The following is a 23265-nucleotide window of genomic DNA, read 5'->3' as shown; positions in this document are numbered from 1 at the left end:
CATTGAGAGCGTCCTCTCCAGTTGTATCGCTGTTTGGGGTGGTAGCTGCACTGAATACAACATGAAGGCCCTGCAGCGCATAGTGAACATGGCTGGTAAGATTATTGGTGCTTCACTCCCCTCCCTGAAGGACATTTACACCTCCCAACTCACCCGCAAGGCGACCACGATTGTGAGTGATGTGAGTCACCCCGCTCACTCTTTGTTTGATCTTCTGCCCTCTGGGAAGAGGTACAGGAGCCTGCGCTCCCGCACCACCAGACTCACCAACAGCTTCATACTCCAGGCTGTTAGGATCCTGAACTCTCTCCCCCCTTCTGCGTAGCGTCCTGTACTTTTGCGCTATTTCTGACTCTCTGCTGTTTGCACACTTGCTCCATTTTTGCTCCTCTTATTTATTATGTTATTTGTTTATTTATTATTTATTCATCACTCTTATTTATTCTTTGTTTGTGCCTTCTTGTTTTTATTTTTTGTGTTGCTTACTTGTATGTATATTGTGTACTATGTCTTGTCAACGTGGGATAGTGGGAACGTAATTTCGATTTCTTTGTGTCTTGGCATGTGAAGAAATTGATAATAAAGCAGACTTTGACTTTGACTTTGATCTTGAACTGAATCATTTGCAGGGCACACATAGACAAAAACGATTCACACTCACAACCACACCTACACGCAATTTAGTGTGCTCATTCGGCCTATTATCAGTGGAAACCGGAGTACCTGGAGGAAAAACACAGAGGTACGGGGAGAACTTGCAAACTCCACACAGGGAGTCCATATCTTGAGTCGAACCTTGCACCTCTGAACTGGGAGGCGAACTTGCTAAACAGTGTGCCACCGTGCTGCCCTCACGGTAGTGATTGTAAGGTTAATTGAACACATGGCTTTACATTAGAAGAGTTGTAAGCAGTAAGTGTGCTCGGTTGTGCGTTTTTAGATTAAGTCAATATCTAATGACAGCTACACCAACTGGCCCTTTGTGAGTGTCATATCAATGCGCATTGTGCATCTGTGGAATCATAGCCCATTTCTCATAGAGGACAATGAATTCTTGCACATTGCCACAGGGGCGCTGAATATTATTGGCAAGTCGGAATGTTTTTCCAAATCAACCTGCCTTAACTCTCAGCATTTGGACAAAATCTGCAATAGGATTTGACATCCTCTCTGCTCTCCCCATAGGTGTGAAGGTCCCGTCAGTCAACAACCAGAGCACCGTCAAGACAGCAACAGCTAATCAAACAGCCAAGACATCACCAACTGTCAATCAGGTGTTGACAAAGCAACCATCTCATTTTCCACTGCAGAGAATCACCTCCGCAAGGCTCAGCGGACTCAGCGGAACAGGTAAGATGTACTTTGTGGTTGTGTGTGTGTGTGCGCGTGTGTGTGTGTGTGTGTGTGCGCGCGTGCGTGCGTGTGTGCGTGCGTGCGTGCATGTGTGTATACATATATTATGCCCAACACATTAAATTACATTGCAAATAAACACTGTAAAAATTTACGCAATTAATCTTGAGCGTTATTTCTCTGCAACAAACCAGGCAGGACAACCAAGTGCAGCATGAATAGCGTTATATTGACCACAGGGGTAAGGGGAGTGGAAGGCTGAAAAGCCGGCGGAGCAGGTGCAGTAGCAGAGCTGCGCCAATTGGGCAAGATGAAAGGCGCTGGAACGGGGTTGGTTGCTTGCAGGAGGGAACAGACTGACAGGCAGTCAGGCTGATGAGCAAGCAGATGTTGAGGCGAGTGGCGTAGTCGAATCAGACTGGGGTGAGGCAAAGGCACAGTCAGGGACGAGCAATAGGTCAAGCCGAGCTGGACTTGGGATGATCGGACAGACGAGAGGCGAGGCGGAGATAAGGTCAGAAACATGCAAACGGTCAGGGCAACCGGTGTTCAGGGAAGGTCGACAACAGGAATCAACAGGCAACGAGAGCAGGAAGAGTTGATGAGCCGAGAGCAGGTTTCGGTACTCCGCTGATCAGGAACATGTGGAAGGCAATGAGCGCTTATTAGTATGGGGCGTGGCTGTGAACGATGTGCGTCATAGGCAGGGCAGGGCGCTGACCAGGGTGCTGGAGGAGCGGGCACGTGATATGCTCAAGCACTCATTTTTATGTTTTTAATCTAGCTTTGTAAACAACATGCCTATAATGCATTGGTTGTCTCTTTAAAGCATTCTTTTTGTCAGTTTTCTGGACTGTTGCAATTCTGACTCAGGGGTTTTTATATCTTTCACAACAAAGAGCAGCTTTGGTCCAGTATCTTAATTCATGTACTTTATATTTTCATTATTCTTCCTATGACGTTTTTGAAGGAATTGTATGTGTCTTTTAGTCAGAGAAAGGGACTGGCTTCTTTTGGTGTCCTGACCAGTATGTTTGAGGCAGCAGAGAAACATTTATGCCAGTGCTCTATTGGTTGCCACTTGAATGAAACTCTGCATATGCGGAGATGACGCACGCTATGATTTTTGTATCAGTTCATACGAGATCATCATTAAAACTGAGCCAGAACGCTGACTGTTCCATGTAAGTGGAAGTTTATACAAACGTAATTATTATCCTTGTGCAGTCCCTCTGTAATTATTTAACTGCTGCCGGGACACACTCATGCAGGCACAGTTTAGAGCAGAACCACATTTGCAGTAATATTTAATTTGAATTTCAGCTTTGCATGCTGCTTTATGTGTTTGTGGTCAAATCTTAACATGTTTGATGTTCTGTCATTTAAAAAACAACTGGGAGCTGCTGGAACACTAATTTGAACATTATATGAAGTAATACAACATCCTGGCCTAAAGGATGCAGAGTTAAAATGTCTTAGCAATCATTTCTGATATTGTGTTAGTGAAGCGAGGAACTTTGTTGGCAGCATGCCACCATGCTGTGGCTTTAGTTTGAGCTAGAGTGTCTGGCTGTCTCCCCTCTGTGGCCGCCTCTGGAAGTCCCTGTGTGGCCTGTGGGGAGCTACTCGTCACCAAGAAGCTATCTGCCTTCTGTGCAGTGCGCTCACCCATAACTTCAGAAGGCCCGCGTCTGATTCTAGCATCCAGCAGACCTCTGGCGACAGTGGTTTTCAATGTGGGCTTTTCAAGCGGTCTTGTTTCTTTCTTTAACTTTTTAGGGGCAAGTTTTAATGTAGACTTTATTGATTCTGACATGCAGAAGGAGAGCATTTCAAGACTACTTGGGTTGTGCTCTTGAAAAGTCTGACAGCATCTTTTTTGTTTGTTTTGCTGCTTCTGCTAACAATTATGAACAATCTCCAGCACAAATATCAACACTTTGGTTTTCCAAATAGTGTGGCATTGATTTGGGTTATTGTTTACGAATATCTTAATAAACATTGTAGGTACAAATGTCAATATTTATATTCAAATTATTTGTTCAATTGTTTAAGTAGATACACCTGGAAACATATGAACCAATTGTCAATTGATGTGTGATCTTAAATGAGAAATGTTACACGTTACTTTCATGATTTATGCACTCCCCAGTGTGTTAGTCAGTGAGAAAATAAGAAAAATGTACCAACTCCCAAGACTCGAGAATTACAGCTGTTTTTGCACCCCCTATTTTTCGCCTCACTGAAATTAGCTAGTTTTGAGAGGGCAGTCTTATCACATGCAAATAGGACATTCCGCCCTCTATACTGCAGAGGCGGAGCCAATGCCAAGGAAGCCTTCTGTTGCCATGTTGACAAGAGATGGGGCTAGGATTTGCCTCGTTGTTGAGCCCCAAGTCTAAAAAAGTGAGCACTCACTACAAAGTGCACACAAGCTTCAATAAAAACAGTAGTCATGGAGTTGGGAATTTATCAAGTTTACATTACTAATCAGTTGTGTGTTGCACCTTTAGTGGTACTTCAGTTATCACACTGTCCATGTGTTTTAACTTGTTTTGCAACTTAAACACGGAAAATGTATTTTGGATTTTTGATGCTGTATCCATCAGTAACATGAATCTCTCACAACCACATAATTCCATTTAATTACTAATTATGATGTAAGTCATCAATGTTGTGGTGGATAAATGTTTTTCTGACTGTGTGACTACGTACTGAAACTGTATTTGACTCCTAGCCATGTGATTAGAATAAATGATCCATGTACTTACTTCTATTATCTACTATTAAAAGTAAATGTTTATAGCAGATGTGTAGTGTAAGCAAAAAGCAAGCAAAAGGTCTCAGAGAATGAGGGTGAGTGAGGGAGACAGCAGGGAAGATTATACAAATCCCACCCAGTCCCCTCCCCCTCCTTTCAATGCCGCATTCCCCTCTGTCTGTGTCACCAAAGCATATCGGCTATTCATACCTTACGAGCTGCACCAAAATAGCTTTTATTGACTGTAGCTGAAGGTAACCCTCTGTCAGATCGTTTACGATACATTTTTTGTGATTAAGTAGAGTTTGTGTTCGGTGTGTAGAAGCGGCGACAGACTACAAATCAGTTGCAGCGTTGAGGATTTCCTCCCATTTCTCCCTCCCTCTCAGCACATCAATACTGCCTTGCCCCTTCCTCGTTTGCTCTCTCTCCCTCTCCATCTTTTGTCGGCGGATGTTTCACGACCACCTTGACAGTTGTGGAATCAACAGCTCATTTGGCACCATTTTCTCTTCTTCAATCAGCTACTCAGTTACTCCGACTGCTGTTTTTAGCTGTTGCTGTTTTTTCTTCCTAATGTGGCTTCTATATGGATTCAGTGCAGGGCATCTGAATGGATTTCCCCTTTTTATTTTCTCGTCATTCTCTTAATCCTGTATTTTTGTTGGACACAATCTGAGATCCGATGCTCTTCGGCAACAATTTAATTCAGGTCATTCGCAAGGGAAATGTGACATTTGTTATTGACATTGTGTTTGTACATATTAATCGGGGGAGATTACAAGAAGCTAACAAGGGCAACTGCTAAAGAAATCAAACAGGTGAGAGGCGCCTTTTGCTGAGACATTTGAGTAGTAGCAAAACAAATATTCCATCTTCTAGCCACGTTGATTTAACCGAGGTGGATTTTTACTGCTGGAGTAAAAGCAAAGAAGATGTTATGGTCTCCAAGACTATCACTGTCCGACTTCCATGTGAAGCTGACAGCCAAAGGACTTTTCCGAAATCTTCAGCTGCTGTCAGGATACAGGAAGAACACAGTGGTCTTTCACGCAGGTCTGGAGATGACACTGTGCTCTGTGTCCCCTCAATCATCCCATCGGCCACCATGTTGTTGTTGTGACTTAAGTACAAACTATTTGAGAAAGTTGTAATCCCCCCCACCATACATTCCTGTCATTTTTAGCCATCTATCTCTTCCATCCTTTTCCCATGACACCTCTTTACCATCTGTTTCCAACCAATGTCAAGCATCCCTTTAGTTCGTCCTTATCTACCAGCCGTACATGGGAGATAGGTTGATGGAGGCATTAGTTAGTCATGAAACTCATATTAATTCCAACACAACATGGAGAATCTCTCCCTTTTCTTAAAAAAATGATACCATTGTCAAAAAGGAGTCATAGCACGAGCCGGTGCTAGGTGTATGCCATACACAACATATCTTGTACACACAGTACATAGCTCAGACTGCATCTGCATGTCTTATACAATATTTTTTCACCTCTTTATTTGATTGATTGTATCTGATTGTTGTTTTTCCCTCATCTTAATTTCAAATCTGCCTTCAAAACAGCTACTTGCCTCCCATCTCCTACTGTGCAGCTTTCACATTGGCAGCCATTGTTGCGCCAATCTCACTTTAGCTGTGGGGCTTTTTATTCCTCTGTATACCATTTTATACCTCTGATGTGGCTGTTTAGATAAAATAGGGCCATCAGTTGTTGTTCCTTTAGTGTTTCTGCACCAGTCTGCACATTTTTCTAAGCTTTCTGCACGAGTGCTTCAGCAGTGGTGTGATGAATTGCTATTACTCTTCTCTCCTTTTAGCTGTGCTACCCACGCCTAGAGGGAAAGCAGCCACGTGACTCACGCACACACGCACTACTAACTAGGAATGGGTCTAGATCTGTCTTTTACTATCTTATCCACTAAAAAGCGTTTCTCATCATCGAGTGTTTGCGTGTAACATGGCTGTGCCCCCTCTTGTAGACTTATACACTATTGCCTTTGTCTTTTCAAAGTCAATTTGCAGAAGTTCAGGGTTTGGAATATATCTAACACATATTTGACCACATCTTCGTAGTAATGTTTTGTGATGTTGCTTCAGACAAATGTGTCACTTGAGCAGTCTGTCGAAATGTGTATCACATTGGAAATGTAAACAAAAAATAACATAGTGTTCAGTCCTTAGTCTTTGACTACACTGCTACATCATCATCATTTTACTGTGGTGATCAAAGTCATTCCTCTTGAGCCATCTGAGCCTAGCTGCACGTGTTTGGCTACTATGTCTGAGCTCCACAGACCCACTTCTCCACTGCTGCTTGTTGTCATCATAAAATGTAGGTTAGAGGCTTTAGTCAGTGCACGTTCCCGCATGCACACACGCACACACACGCACACACACACACGCACACACACACACACACTCACGCACACACTGCACTGGGATTTAGTTGAGGCCTGTCCAGTCGTGCAAGCTTTAATCTGATGTCGAATTTTCTCTAATGCCGTCGCAGATGAAGGCATTAGAGGATGTATCTGCTAAACTGGCTGGAATATTTTCCAATCTCAACAGAAAGCTGTACTAATATTTTTCCCACTGGTCGGAGATGTTCTATGTGAAGATCAAGGCCATTGATGTTTATCACTTTTGATCTAAAATCCAGTTCAAAATGTACATTTCAAAACAACTTGTGGTGAAGCATTTTCTTAGTTATTAATGATTAAGTCATTATATTTTCTTTATGGTCTGGGAGAAATTTAGTAACATGTTTTTGGAAGATCTTTATTTGTGGCCAAATTAAAAATGAGTTTGTCATCAAGCATTGAAACTAAAAGCCAGTTGTGCTCATTAATCTGAATTGTCTTGATTTGAGTCCGCATCATATATCGTATAAATAATATACTACTACGTATTGTGTATAAACTGTGTGTATGTACATGCTATTACCGTACCTTCATATATAAGCATGGGTGGGTGGAATACACACGCACGCACACACGCACACACCCACACGCACACACACACACACACACACACACACACACACACACACACACACACACACACACACACACACACACACACACACACACACACACACACACACACACACACACTGGCTATGGTCAAAAAAATTTCTTTGGCATTGTCATTTTTGTCCATAAATTCATTAGTTTTAGTTTGATGACAAATGATTTTGTTGAACAACAGTTCAAAAGAAATGTTCTGACATTGATTTATTATTGCTTTTTGTCTGTTTCAACCTTTTTCAATGACCATTGTAGTTTTTCTTCCTCAACATTAACACAGAGGTACAAACTATTTTGTCCACATATCCATTCCATATCTAGTCTGATGTGTATTTTATGCTCTAACACACGTTTTAGCGGTGAACGGTCGTCAATGCTACTAACTCCTTTAGAGATTCCCAAATCTTGTGCTTTTCCACTCCTTTTTATTCCTTTATACTCATCCCAACATCATACTTCATAAGAAAATAACACCTCGATTCATTTAATTTTCTAAACAGTACAGTATTTTCAAATGTTGTTGTTCATCTCCTATGTTACATGGCAGTAACAGTCACACTGCAACACTTAGTTACAGTATCTGAGCAAAGTTGAATAATATGGGAAAAGACCAAGTTTAATTTCAGGAATGTATTATGGGGATTTTTATGGTTAAGTTAGACCGAGTCGTCAGACCAAGACTGACCCACTTTTTTGTTTCATCCAGCAGGTGGCAGTACAAAAGAGCCGCATAAAATGGAACCATTACGCACAATCATCCATCCATCAATTAGGGAATTAGGAATAAATAAGGCAGATGTACTGTTGGGTCCCATTTTGAATGTTAAGCAAAATCTGTTGAAATTTGAATCCAACTATTCATGGTTTTAATGCAGAATCCACAATTGTGGAATTGTATTTGTGCACATTGTGACTTTGACACACATCTCCTACCACATTACATCTCCTACATACTGTACACATCAATAGAATAATATACATCCCCTTCCAGTTGTCTTCTTCGAAGCTATGATGAACAGTTTCTGAGTAGATTTTTATCTTGATATAGGTCAAATGAAAATTTGAGTTGTTTTTTTTAAGCTTAAGTTGTTTAATCTGCCAATGACTCAAAGGGCAGCATCATGCAGGCTTCATACCACAATCTACATTATTCTTCTCTTGTGCCCATAATGTCTCAGTTCTACTGTTTAGATGGAGTTAAACATGCTAGTGTTCCTCCTTCCAGTAGGAGAAAACCTGTTAAACTGTTACAGTTTTTATTGATTGTTTTGAAGCAGCCGTCAACTCAAAATTGACATTTTCAAAACAGTTAACGCAAAGAGCTAAACACATGCCACAGTGGTCAAAATGACACATTTTGTTTGCAAAAGGCAATACCTGTCCCAAAACATTTAAAATATGGAACAAAAGCAAATTTTTCCTCCAAGCAACTCAACTTTGACACAAGTGTATGAGCACTCAATCATTACACAATGGGCAACAAAATACAGCACTATTGTGAATCAGTGCACCATTGCTTGTCATTGCATGACTGTACGTAGCTTACATGCCAGTGCGTTTTGTAGTCAAATTTGCCCTCTTGCAAAACATTCATCCAGAATGAGATATGGTTTGATGCAAATTTCATTGATTACATTTTTTTTTCAGACTGTGGCTGACGAATGAAATATTCACACAGAGAATACATGGAAATAAAAATAAAATCCATTACTGTGTGAAAAATTAGGAAAAAAAATAAAAATCTATAGTGAGCCTATATACCGTAATTTTCGGACTATAAGTCGCACCGGAGTATAAGTCGCACCAGCCATAAAATGCCCAAAAAAGTGAAAAAAAACATATATAAGTCGCTCCGGAGTATAAGTCGCATTTTGGGGGGCAATTTATTCGACAAAATCCAACACCAAGAACAGTCATGAACGAGCAACAACAGGCTAAACGATAGCTATGCTAACGTGACATAAACACAAACTAAGAGCTGAGAACGGCCCTGACGTAAAATTCAGAGTTATTCAAAAAACTATTACATAAATAACACGTTAATAAAACCATCTGCGTCACTCCAATTCATTAAATCCATCAATCGTCCTTTGTCAACAATGCGTGCGCGCCGCTGACGGCTCTTGCACTTAAAAATATTCCACAGGCCCATATAACGATATATAAATTATATATCAAATAACTATTATATAAGCAATAATGTTATCAAACCATCTGTGCACTCTAAATCATTAAATCCATCGATCAAATTCCTCGTCCTTTGTCAACATCGCCGCGCGTGCGCCCTGACGCCAGCCTCGTCGTTATTCCACAGATTTACTATATAACTATATTGTAGCGTTAACAAAGTTCAAGGAAAGACGTGGGTTTGGTAAACGGCTCTTTATTTAACAAAACAAACTTACAGGCGTGTGGCGGCGTGGACGTCCAGCCACGAAAGGGGACGAGAGCTCCATACGATAGGACCGGGCGTGCGTAGAAGCCATGACCGAGATCCACGCACCGTCCTCGGACAGCCACCCGGCTGAGCGCCGGCCCTCGACTTCCATCCACGGAGCTGAAAGGCAGCTCGGTAGAGTAGGACCGGGCGAGCGTAAAAGCATTGTCCGAGCACCATCCACCGTCCCTGGACAGCCACCCGGCCGAGCGCCGGCGCCCGACTTCAATCCACGAAAGTGAAAGAAAGCTGGACGAGTCGATCTTTGTCCTTTATGTAAACAACCGTCGCGCTGCTGACACGCGACCGCGACGTCGCGTCGCGCTGCTGACGTCAGCAGCGCGACGTCGCGCGTCACTCGTCCAGCTTTCTTTCACTTTCGTGGATTGAAGTCGGGCGCCGGCGCTCGGCCGGGTGGCTGTCCAGGGACGGTGGATGGTGCTCGGACAATGCTTTTACGCACGCCCGGTCCTACTCTACCGAGCTGCCTTTCAGCTCCGTGGATGGAAGTCGAGGGCCGGCGCTCAGCCGGGTGGCTGTCCGAGGACGGTGCGTGGATCTCGGTCATGGCTTCTACGCACGCCCGGTCCTATCGTATGGAGCTCTCGTCCCCTTTCGTGGCTGGACGTCCACGCCGCCACACGCCTGTAAGTTTGTTTTGTTAAATAAAGAGCCGTTTACCAAACCCACGTCTTTCCTTGAACTTTGTTAACGCTACAATATAGTTATATAGTAAATCTGTGGAATAACGACGAGGCTGGCGTCAGGGCGCACGCGCGGCGATGTTGACAAAGGACTAGGAATTTGATCGATGGATTTAATGATTTAGAGTGCACAGATGGTTTGATAACATTATTGCTTATATAATAGTTATTTGATATATAATTTATATATCGTTATATGGGCCTGTGGAATATTTTTAAGTGCAAAAGCCGTCAGCGGCGCGCACGCATTGTTGACAAAGGACGATTGATGGATTTAATGAATTGGAGTGACGCAGATGGTTTCGCGCTGCTGTCGTCACTTGAAATTCAAATTACAGTAATCCCTTGCTACATTGCGGTTCGTTTATCGCGGTTTCATTTTTTTTTTTTTGAATTTTTTTTTTTGAAATTTTTTGAAAAAAAAAAACACATATAAGTCGCTCCTGAGTATAAGTCGCCCCCCCACCCAAACTATGAAAAAAACCGCGACTTATAGTCCGAAAATTACGGTACTATAGGAGTATAAGAGAAATCCACAAGTGATACTCTTCTCTTTCTTCTTCTGAACCCTTCCAGCTATACCTCCACCTCACACACGGACTCCTCTTCCTCTGATCCCTCTTACTCTCACTCTACCTCTCATCTGCCTTTGACCTCCTTGATCCATACTTGCAAAGAATTTAAACATTTTGTGAAGAAGTGTTAGACATGTGCTTTTAGTGATTGCATAGTGATCAGACAGTTTCTAAGAGCTTGGAGCATCTGGTTTCTGTTCCGTAACCACAGCTAAAACAATAGAGTTTGGACTTCCTGAATGACATCTGTGTTAATTGTTTTGCCAAACGGTGGGAAAACTGTGTCAATCCAATGAGAATGTGTTAACACATTTGCATGAGCTTTCTCCTGCTCTGCTGAGATGGTGATGATGAAGACGGAGAGGTTCCCAGTTTCTTCAAACAGGTCAAAGGAATCAATAAAAACTGTAAATTAGAGTTAGCATGCATTCTAGGGAGCGGGTATTTATGTGCTCCCAATGAGCAGCAATGTGCTATGCTGCTTACAGTGGCACATATGGTGCTCTTCGGATTAATTCGTTTAAAGTGAGTTTTATTTCCAGTCAGGAATCAACTATTTACCTAGTGAAGCCAGAAGAGCCAATAAAGAATTGCCAGCTAGAGAGGGAATCAAATGAAGAGAATGCAGAGTACAGAGATGGACTACTGGGAGACAAAGTGAGCCTAGGCAGAGACATTAAAGTTGCTTTCTAATTGCTTTTGTCTGTAATGCACCCCTTAATGCGCACCGACTCCATCTCGCACAAGCACACATACCACAAACACACACACACACACACACACACACACACACACACACACACACACACACACACACACACACACACACACACACACACACATTCTTGCCATCAATACCACACGATCTCATGATGCATCTATCTAAGCCTAGGCAGTCAGAAGGGCGTATTCTCTGATGACAGTGGATGCATGAGACAATTTTGTGTGTGTTGTTTGGATCTAATTTCCTCTTTTGTCTTTTGTCGACACAAATTTTGTAATGGTCTGACTGTGTGTGTGTGTGTGTGTGTGTGTGTCTGCGTGTGTGTGCGTGCGTGTGTATGCGTGCGTGTGTACGTGTGTGCGTGCGTGTGTGTGTGCGTGTAAGGGGGTTCAAGCCATGTTGAATATCATGCCTGTCAATCACAAAACAAGAGGATGTTGTTCTTTTGCAGTTGACAAAAACAAGCCCAGGGACGTCCATGCAAGATCCACAAACAATCGCAGCAGCTCACCACTTCCAGCGCTTGCACCAGGAAACAAGCAGCAGAATCTGTCACGAGCACAGGTATGCAGTCTACTGATCATTATCTATCAATGTGATAGTGTCGGTTCCTTTCTTTTTTTCCCCCCCTATTGATTCTTGAAGTCTGAAAATGTGATATTTTTTGCAAGGGTCAAGATGTGGTGAACACCAGTGTGCCAGTGACACCAGTTTATGTTTCCATAAACGCTGGGTTGGGAACAACGGGACCCAGTGCACCAGCGTTCAAAGCAAGAACAAGTTCTCGTTCCAGCCCTAAAAATGGAATGCGTTTGCAAAGTGCAAGCAAGCCTGCTGTGGTCGCAGCTAAACCGAACCAGAGCAAAGAGATTACGGAGAAAAAAAAACAGGCCAGCCATCTTTGGAAACTTGTCATCCAAGCAAATAAAAAAGTGGAGGCGTTTGCTACGGTGATTCAGCATCTCTTCAAGGAGGTACATTTAGTTATTATTTTACTGGTTCTTTTATCACAAACAAATTATTTAGGTTTCATTACCTGACATGTTTCGGCTATCACTTCCGCCTTCATCAGAAGAAATGTTAAAATTGACATAATTAAAAATAATTGACAATTGAAAACAAGATGAACATAGTACAACTATTACGAGGTACATTTTGTTTCTCATGGTTCATTATTAGTTCTTTATTATTACTTCACAAAAAGTAGAAAAGACCATCCTGTATAAGAATTCTCAGGGGTCACGTTTTTTTAATGGTCCAGTTTTTTCGAAGGTGAGGGGGAAAAACAAATAAATACAGAAATATAAAATTGTAATTGATTATAAATAATTAAATAAATACATGCCATCATTTTGGTCCGCAACCTGCGCACCCTTCTGTCCTTGTCTATCCATCCTTATTCATGCAATCGTCTGTCCGGCTGTCCGCCCTTGTCATTTTAAAATCATAGTCCAAGAGATGAGAAACCAATTTTGATTAAAATGGTGGAGTGTATATATCAGAGTATCTACAGCAGGGGTCTCAAATTCCAGTCCTCGGGGGCCGCATTCCTACATGTTTTCCAAGTTTCCCTCGTTAAACACACCTGATTCAATTATCAGGCTCCTGCAGAACGTGAGGATGAACTGATCATTTGAATCAGGTGTGTTTAACGAGGGAAACTTGGAAAACATGTAGGAATGCGGCCCCCGAGGACTGGAGTTTGAGACCCCTGATCTACAGCATACGGTGGCTGCCAAAGAACTTTACAAATCATCACATCCACTTGTATATTATCCATTCCTTATTTCCACCGCAGTCGGTGGAAGCAGGGGAGACATTTCTCCAAGGTTGGAGTTGCTGACGGGGGTCAAAGTCATTGCAGGTCGTCAACACGGGAAGCCCAGCAGCCCAACAACACACACACCACAGGGAGACAGGGGTCACATTGCAATCGTAATTTATTTGCCACTCATTTTTTCTCGTGTTTCCACTCAGTATTCACTCTTTGTTCTTATCCGCTCCTAGTTCACAACAGCACACTCATGAGCCTGCCATCTTCCTCCAGAACATTTCTCTCTGCATACACTCGTCACACAGACACAGCCGACGCGCACTAAGCTGTCACAATACCCGCAACAACACCGATAGGTTTTGAATTTAAAATGACCTACTTTAACCAGGGCTCCACTCTGCATTGTAGCCAAGGGTAGAATCTAACCCAAGTCGGTTATTGTGGTGGCATATAATTTATTATCGGGATGTTCTCCTGGGGCAAACAACTTTCATTTTTTGCCACTTGCGACAGCGTGACAGACAGGCTAACGGCAGCGGTTTCAATAATAACACTCTGTTAGTTTCTACTCAGTATGGTTCCAAATGTTTCTTATAGCCCATTGTTTCTTCTGTGTTGTGTATGAATGAAGCACCTGCATCATATAATTAAATCATCAAATAACCTGCTGATGTAGATCGTGTTATTTGTATGGGTGGATCCTGTAGTGGCACTGAGGAATTAACACAGAGAGGATCTTTGGACTCCGTACCCAGCTGCCAATAACACAATAGCACTTTCACCACGGCATACCCTCTTAGCCCTGCCTCCGCACAGGAAGCTTGCGTTACCTATAGCATGACGAGACAGATCTTTTAATGTATCTTATCATTGTGTTTCTCTTTTGTGAGTTTCCAGACTTTTGATCCAGTTTTCATTTCATTTTTCACTTCCATTTGCTCAGCTTTATTTGTCATCAGATTAATTAAACTGAAAATGTTTGTTTGGTTCCTTGAAAAGGAGTGGGTGCTATTTTAGGACAGGACCAGGATGTAGTCAAAGTCAAAGTCAAAGTCAGCTTTATTGTCAATCCCTTCATATGTCAAGACACACAAAGAAACCGAAATTCCGTTTCCTCCATCCCACGGTGACGAGACATACAAGTAGGCGACACAAAACAAAAACAAGAAGGCACAAACCATAAATAATAAATAATAAATAAAATAAAATGAGCGATGAATAAATAACAGACCAATAACCCATTAAATAAGAGGGGCAAAACCGAGCCAGTGCGCATACAGCAAGAACAGGACGCTACGCTGAAAGGGGGAGCGAGTTCAGGATCCTAACAGCCTGGAGTACGAAGCTGTTGGAAAGTCTGGTGGGGCGGGAGCGCAGGCTCCTGTACCGCCTCCCAGAGAGCAGAAGTTCAAACAAAGAGTGAGCGGGGTGACTCACATCACTCACAATCTTGGTCGCCTTGCGGGTGAGATGGGAGGTGTAAATGTCCTTCAAGGAGGGGAGAGAAGCACCAATAGTCTTACTAGCCGTTTTCACTATGCGCTGCAGGGCCTTCAAGTCGTGGTCAGTGCAGCTGCCACCCCAGACAGCAATACAGCTGGAGAGGACGCTCTAAATGGTGCCGCGGTAAAAAGTAGTCATGACGGCCGGAGGAGCCCCCGCTCGCCTGAGTTTCCGAAGTAAGTACAGGCGGCGCTGGGCCTTCTTCGCCAGCGACGCGGTATTGGTGGACCAGGAGAGATCCTCACTGATGTGCACCCCCAGGAACCTGGCGCTGCTCACTCTCTCCACCACAGCACCGTCGATGGTCAGCGGCAGGTGTTGGGCGTGACCCTTCCGGAAGTCAACAACAATCTCTTTGGTCTTGTCGACGTTCAGCAGGAGGTTGTTGTCCCTGCACCACTCGGTCAGAAGGTCAACCTCCAGCCTGTATTGAGTCTCGTCTCCCTTGGTGATGAGACCCACCAGAGTCGTGTCGTCAGCAAACTTCACTTTGCGGTTGCCGCTGCAGGTGGCAGCGCAGTCATGCGTCAGGAGGGTGAAGAGCAGCGGACTGAGCACGCAGCCTTGGGGGGCCCCTGTGCTCAGCGTGATGCTGGCGGAGATCTTGTCGCCAACACGTACCACCTGTGGCCTCTGACAGAGGAAGTCCAGTAGCCAGTTGCAGAGGCAGGTACTGAGGCCAGGCTTGTCAAGTTTGCCGATGAGACGCTGCGGCACAATGGTGTTGAAGGCAGAACTGAAGTCCACAAACAGCAACCTCACATACGAGTCCTTCCCCTCCAGGTGGGTGAGGGCCGAGTGGAGGGCAGAGCAGATGGCATCCTCAGAGGACCGTTTGGCCCGGTACGCAAACTGGAAGGGGTCAATGGTGGGGGGGAGAACTGACCGGATGTGCTCCAAGACAAGCCGCTCAAAGCACTTCATGATGATGGGCGTAAGTGCCACGGGGCGGTAGTCATTGAAGCAGGACGGAGCAGGCTCCTTCGGCACAGGTACGATGGTGGCAGCTTTGAAACACGACGGGACGATGGCCTGCTGCAGGGAAGTGTTAAAGATGTCCGTGAAGACACCCGTCAGCTCACCAGCGCAGTCCTTCAGCGCTCGACCCGGGATGTTGTCCGGGCCCGCCGCCTTACGGATGTCGATAGCGGCAAGCGTCCTCCTCACGCTGTCGGCGGAGAGGCACAGGGGCAGCTCGTGGGAAGGGGGAGTGGCCTTCAGCGGGCAAGTGCTGTTCTGAGCGTCGAAGCGAGCAAAGAAGCGGTTGAGGTCATTGAGCAGACGGACGTCGCCATCACAGCTCTGCGGCGCGGGCTTGTAGTCCGTGATGGTCTGAATGCCCTGCCAAAGGCGCCGTGCGTCCCTGCTGTCCTTGAAGTGGGCGGTAATTTTGCCCGAGAACGCCCTCTTCGCTTCTTTGATGCCCCGGGACAGGTCGGCCCTCGCAGTCCTCAAGCCAGCCTCATCCCCCGCCCGGAAGGCTTTGTCCCTGGCCCGCAGCAGCCTGAAGACAGCCCCTGTCAGCCACGGCTTCCGGTTAGCCCGAGTGACGACGGATATTGAGTGTGTCACATCATCAATGCACTTCCCGATGTAGGAGGAAACAGAGTCAGTATACTCCTCAATGTCCGCCCGACCGTCGCAAGTGGCCGCCCTCCTAAACACGTCCCAGTCGGTAGAGCCAAAGCAGTCCCGAAGCGCATCAGAGGCACCCTCAGGCCACACCCGCACCCGCTTGCGAACGGGTCTGGATGTTCTCACCTTTTGTCTGTATGCGGGCAAAAGCATAACTGTGATATGGTCAGAAAGTCCAAGATGGGGGAGGGGGGCGGCTTTGAAAGCTCCTTTATGCGAAGAGTAGACCAGGTCCAGGAAGCTGTCGCCACGCGTAGGAAAATCAACATGCTGGTGAAGCCTCGGAAAAACAGACTTCAGATTAGCATGATTAAAATCCCCAGCGAAGATGGTGAAACCGTCAGGGTGCGCTGTCTGTTGGTCACTGACAGCCTGGTACAGTTCACTAAGAGCCGCGACCCTGTCGCCTCCAATGTTGGAAGGCGGGATGTAAACCGCGACCAGCAGAATCGCGGTAAATTCCCTCGGCAGGTAAAAAGGACGGCACTTAATGATCACAAACTCCGCCAGTGGCGAGCAGTGCCTGCATACCACCACAGAGTCCCGGCACCACTCGTCACGGATGTAGACGCATATTCCACCTCCACGAGATTTCCCCCCTCGTACAATGGTCCGGTCCGCCCGATAGCACGCTAGCCGCTCCAGACGTACAGCCGAGTCCGGAATGTTGACGGTCAACCAAGTCTCAGTGAACACGAGCACACAGCAGTCACGCACCGTCCGGTTTGTAGATCTCAGCAAGCGAATATAATCCATTTTGTTGTCCAGCGATCGAACATTCGCCAGAAGAATGGAAGGCACGGCCGGGCGAGCCGGGTTGGCCGCCAGCCTGGCCCGGACGCCCCCACGCTTGCCCCTCTTCAGCCTCCTCGCACACCGCTTTCGACGCTTCCCAACCGGGGGAGGAATAGCAGACGAGTCCGGCGACGCTTCAGGACGTAGCAGTCCGAGCTCCTTTAATGTCCCCGCATCAAAGTCCAGAACTCGACAAAACTCGCTTTCGCCGATGTCGAGCAGAACCTTCCTGCCGTACTTGTAGCACAACTCAGCAAGTCATTCAGAGTCCTGGAAATGGATCACTTACTTGGTATACAATGAATTTACTACTAAGCTCCCTTTATTTGAGCATTAGGTAGGGAATTTTAGATTGATTATAATTCTGCCGAGTTGTATTTTGACTTGAGTGCCCTAAGTTATAAGTTTTTTAAATTTACTTTGCGCTACGACCTAAAATCAGTATATTACAAAAAAGCTTCAGATAAAGCTCCCCTCAAAAGAAAGAAAAGTGGAGTGACAGTCAGCGATGCATTTTAAATAAAGCCTGTGAAACACAAATATAAAATGATAACGCCTGTAAATGGCTCCAGAAGGCCAAATTCAAGTCCAAAGCCTCACAGACACTTAAACCGGGTTAAGGGTTAGGGTTAGGGTTAGGACTCTTAACACGCTGTTTTTGCCCCTTCGTGAACAAGGACATCAAACACCCCACAATTTTATGTCCTACGCGATTGTCATAGAAGATTATTCATATGTGTGAGATGTGTTAATAGTGGATTCGCCATTGGGTCCAGGTAATTTAAAAGGGTTTACCTTTACCAGAAAGTACAATCCTGGTGGATAAACGCCTCAACAAGCCATAGGAACTAGCGGGAGCTAACTGCCATGTCTGTTTGCATGACTGCCAATGGAGCTGTAACAACTTTAGCCTCGCTAAATGTCTGAAAACTAAGATCAATCGCCAACAAAATGGATTTGCGCATTCCTCCTATTGTTCACTTCAACCTGAAAAAATAATTTAAAAACAGATCAGCGCTGTACTTTTGATTTTCTGGAGATGATATTGGGTTTTGCTCATAGTAGCTTAAATTTGAGTGAGTAAATCCAGAATATTGTGCCGAAAGCATTCATATTTTCACCGGTTGAAGTGAACAAGAGCATGGATGTGCAAATAAATTTGAATGGCAACCACCATTTCAGACACTCTGTGACAACAGAAAAATCAAAGCCAAATTAAGACAGGAAACTAGACATTACAATGCTTGGCTTCCTCCTGTGATGTAGACAGACTGAGATGGGGAAAAAACAGGAAGTTGAGCTCCAAAAGTGGGCGGGCCAGTTTGTCATAAATCTTTTCCCCAAAAAGCCCTTAAATCACTAATGGCATACAGATTCAAACTTGAATTAACTGTGAATATAACCGTTACGCAGTAGCTTGCTTTTGAAACTTGGCATATTTTAACTAAAAACAAACAATGAATCTAAATGACGTAAGCTTTAACCTGCACAAACAATTAGTAACCCATCTCCACTGCAAATTGTTAGCATGTATCAAAACATTTAATTGAAACAATCAACATATAATAAACATGTCCAAAGTATGTTTAAAAAAACAATTTTCAACTGTGCCCTTGCACCCGAAATTATTTTAAACAATACATGGTACGATACAGGCGTTGCTTCTTTAACACATGCACGAATTGGAAGCATTCTTTTTTTTCTCTATTTGCATGGATCACACGACTCCCAACACTTACGGTTGGTTATATGGTGCTTGTTTCAAAATAAGCTGAATAAAAATGAACTGCATACATTTTGCCTGACAGGCAGAAGACTCCCTGCATAGGAACTGCCGATGGGCCATTCTGTTGCCACCAAGTGTACGCGGGCCCTACGTTTGTCACCCCGGTTTTAGACAATGCACTCTGCGCTATCTTGACGTTGGTAGAAACAGAAATGTATGGAATTTCAATTAATTTTCATGGAACCATTGATATAATAATGAATTGGGTATGAAATTTGGTTACATCGCAAATGAAACCTGTAAGATAAGATACCACTGTCTGGATTTTTTAAGAATAAGAACTGATCCAATTTATTTGTGATATATAAATTGCGTTTAGTGTTTATTCCAGACAGGGGGGAAACATTAGCTAAATGCTTTTTGGCACAAATGTAGTAGCAAATGTGCATACATACAATATTTACACAAGCAGAACAGAACACCTGTTACCGTATCATGCACCGTCTCTCTGAGGAAATGTTTTTCCTTATCTTTTGGAAAATCCCATCCCACTGCCTGTTAAAGTTTTTGTGTGTTTGCTCCTGACTGGTTTATTGATGGTGCAACGGAGATGGGAGGGTGGAGGGTGTTACTGTTAGTGTCGTGGAGGAATGCAGCTGCTATCACTCTTTGATTTGAAAGCGTGAGATAACGTCTCCATGAATTCCATGATTATCTAATCTGCCTCCTGCAGTCAAAAGGTGACTGGTGAATAACGACCGAACACTTGATGCCGACACCTTCCCCTGAGGGTTTTTCGGGTAGGCGGTGGCCCTCTTTGCTGTTGTGACAAGGCTTGGAGCTTTTTTTTTAGGATGGTTGATGTCAGGGTACTTTAAAGCCACATTCTTTGGATTTGGTCGGCTTGTTTGTCTTGCTTGCTGCTATGGGACAGCAAATGCATTCATAATGATGTAGAATTTTACACCATTGACGTTCCAATTTGTCCTTTCTGAACAGTAATGATAAAGAGCCAGGGAAAACGGTGAGCTATTCTTTTGATTGCTGCTTTTCAAGTTTTGTATGTAAATGATTGATGCACTAAGATACCAGAGACAGGGAGTTAAGAATACTTGAGTACTCTAAGAGGGTGAGAAAGACGTGTGTGTCCAAATAACTTGAATTCCTACATCATACGGTATTCTAGACTGGAAGGGGCGGGCCGGATAGGGTGGAGGGAGGACAAGCAGCACTTTGGGGAGCAGGTAGTGTGTGGGTGGAGTTTAAATGACTGACTGAGCCATCCACCACACAGGGAAGACGGTGAAAGACATCATGTCTTTTGCCATATGCTGCTGAGGATGAGGGAGTGAGAGATGAGCTGAAGAGACAAGTGTGTGTGTGGTTTGTGTGCCTGAGTATTTGTTTGTTTGCGTGTGTGTGTGTGCCTGTGTGTATAACTGTTTTTTAATTAAACCATCATGGGCTCCACAGCCAGCAAAGCTCAATACAAGGCTCCCCGTGTTCGCAAGAAGAAACGTAAGGTCTGTTTTTCTTTTTAGTGCTTGTCATTGCAGCTTTGGAAACCCTCTCAGAAGTAATGTGACAAACTAGAGGACTCTTTTTGAGTGATACCACTTTGTTGTCTGATTTGAATGCTGCTTTTCCATCTGGATTACTAAAAAAACAGTTCGCTATTAATCATGAATGCGTTTAAGTAATAGAGTGCTGAACCAACGCCACCGTGAAGCTTGAACTATCCTTATCACGTTGGTTTATGACATGCGATTTTATTACCAGCTTTGTACGACTGCTTGAAGAGGCTAACAGTTGTTTTTCACAGTCAATGTTGTTTTTCCACCTCAGTCTGATTTTTCACTTAACTGACTCCTCGAGCAACAGATGGACTTTATGGCTGCGTGTGTGCGTGCGTGCTTGCGCGCGTGTGCAGCCAGGCACAAAAATCCCCTTTTTCTATTGTACGTAAATTGCACTGCTTTTTTGTTGCTATTTTGTGCTTGTGTGTCAGTGAAAGATGCAAGAGTGTTGAAAAGTACACTGACCGTGGTCATCTGGTGTATGCAACGTGTTTTATGCTGTGTGAATAATTTGGTGGAGGCAGCCTCGTGTGTGACGGGGAATTCATGGTAAAGACGCTTCTTTTGGCAAATTCTCATTTTGTTAGCAGGTGTCAACTTTTTTTGCAGCCTTGAATTTTCTGTAGGAACCTGACACGAGTCATAATACACACTTTATAGGTACACTTGCAGAAACAAATGAGATCCAATGCAAAAATTATCACAAAATCCGCTTTTGCCAATATGCCAAATGCTCTTTTTGTCATCGTCAGAGAGGTGTTAGCTCATAATGTGGCATTGCATCTTGCTGTGCGGTGTGTCTAATATTTATTAATATCATCAAATTCAGCAACAAAATTGCAATCCACTACCACAACAAAGCATATAAACACGTAATGGAGCTAACATGTCTTTTTTATCTCGCCTATAGAATACTTCATGTGGCAGATGAATGTGTTGTACACAGATAAAAGATTGGATTTTGGAACAAATCTAATGCAATAGTGTTTTTATTGTTGAGATAGTTTCTCATGTTATATTGTTTTTTTCTCTTTCTGCAGCATGAAGAGGCTTTCAAGCTAAAGACGGACTTGTCGCTAGAACTGGCAAAGCTGAAAGAGGAGCTGGGTAAGCACCCAAAGAAATGATAATCACAAATAACCTTCACTGTGGACACTGTGCCCATTATTTCTGTTTTTAGCAATGCGCTTCTCAGAAAAGGGAAAAGAGAGCTGTAGGGCAACTGCACAGGCTCTAACCTGCCTGTCATTTCCATAGTGTACATACCGTACATGCGCGTATGATTGTTTTATTCAGATTGACTAACAACAGAAAACCCAGGCAACAGAAAACTCAAATTGTGTGCCGGAGTGACAAGATCAAGATATTTTTGGTTGCTCTACGCTACACTTCGTACATGTCGTTCACTGCACAGTGGCATTCATTCGCTGGAATAATGTGAGCGCTCTGTACCGCAGTCAAGTTGGAAGAGGTGAACCGGGGCACGGCAAAATTGCCCCGACACAAAAGCGTGTCTGCTCGCCCAAACTGGATGATTCTAATTACCACTACACAGAAGAGAAATAAGGAGTAAACAATACACAGTCAAAAGCCCATGGGGCATTTTTGACATGCACGGCACGTTCGTGGCCATGCCTTTTTATTCATGCAACCATTCATTTATTCTTTCATTCATAGCATTTAGAAAAACAAAAATGCTTCCCTTGATATTGGAAAGACTAAGAAATAATCAAAGTTAAGAAGTTTGCAGTGATGCAGTTGTGTATTATGAAGTGAGGACATGTCCATGTCAGACCTTGTAAGTAAGAGTATAGCATCAAAGAGCAATGCGATACAGAGCAGAAAAAGGGTCAATATTGAATTTTGGGATTCATATGTGTTTGATTAGACTAGTGTGAGTATATTTTACTACACCATTTCAGTTTTGTCCTGCGTTAACTCGTTTATGCATGAATTTACAGCTAAGAATACATTAAACCAGCTCAGTGTCCTTGTGGTATGAGTGTCCGCCCTGAGACTGGGAGGTCATGGGTTCGATCCCCGGCCGAGTCATACCAAAAAGACTATAAAATGGAACCCCATGCCTCCCTGGGCATTAAGGGTTGGATTGGGGATGCTGTGAGGAGCTGTGCCCCACAGTCATTATTAGCAATGTATAGCTTCTACTATGGAAGCTCCTCTGAGGACGGCCTAACTAATACATTAAAACAATTACAGTGTGTGAATGCAGTGTTATTTATCAAGACACTCATATAGAAAGTGTATTCCAAAAATCTATGGAGGTTTTACAGTACCTAAGCATTGCCTAATACTCCATAACTCCAAACTGAAAAGACCTTTCCTGGTCTCAGACATTTTTCTTTGATGAACACTTCGCACTTTCCACTTTCATTCCACCAATTGTCGCATCGCTGACTATAATGTTTCTTTTACTGCGTGTTTGACCTTTGGCTCATGTCTTTAAACACGGAGCTGAAGAATGTTCGCAGTGTATAGACCGTTGCTCTCACACACAGACAAACACACACGTACACACACGCAGACCACACTGTTAGTAAAACCTTCATTCTCTTTCAGTGAGTCTTAACAGGAGCAACCTGTCGTGTACCATTCGGCGGTTTAATAGTTTTCCTGTGACATGTTACGTCACATGCTCTATCTG

The 23265-nt window shown here is 43.9% G+C and overlaps 1 protein-coding gene across 5 annotated transcripts in view; it reads left to right on the top strand.

The window, feature by feature from the left end:
* The window catches only part of mtus1b (microtubule associated tumor suppressor 1b), a 72112-nt gene that overhangs the window by 34480 nt on the left and 14367 nt on the right, over positions 1-23265 (top strand). For 4 of the 5 annotated variants that reach the window (XM_037254238.1, XM_037254247.1, XM_037254229.1 and 1 more), the window contains 4 exons: positions 1186-1350; positions 12045-12157; positions 12265-12567; positions 21644-21710. In XM_037254238.1, coding sequence (XP_037110133.1) covers positions 1186-1350; positions 12045-12157; positions 12265-12567; positions 21644-21710 — 648 coding nt within the window. Of the gene's footprint in view, positions 1-1185; positions 1351-4542; positions 5171-12044; positions 12158-12264; positions 12568-21643; positions 21711-23265 lie in introns of those variants that run through there. The other variant, XM_037254264.1, reaches the window with a different exon arrangement.

Source organism: Syngnathus acus, chromosome 1 (genome assembly GCF_901709675.1).
Source record: "Syngnathus acus chromosome 1, fSynAcu1.2, whole genome shotgun sequence".
NCBI classification, from domain to species: Eukaryota; Metazoa; Chordata; class Actinopteri; order Syngnathiformes; family Syngnathidae; genus Syngnathus; species Syngnathus acus.
The sequence above is the reverse complement of the archived record's forward strand: the minus strand, read 5'-3'. Positions and strand labels throughout refer to the sequence as shown.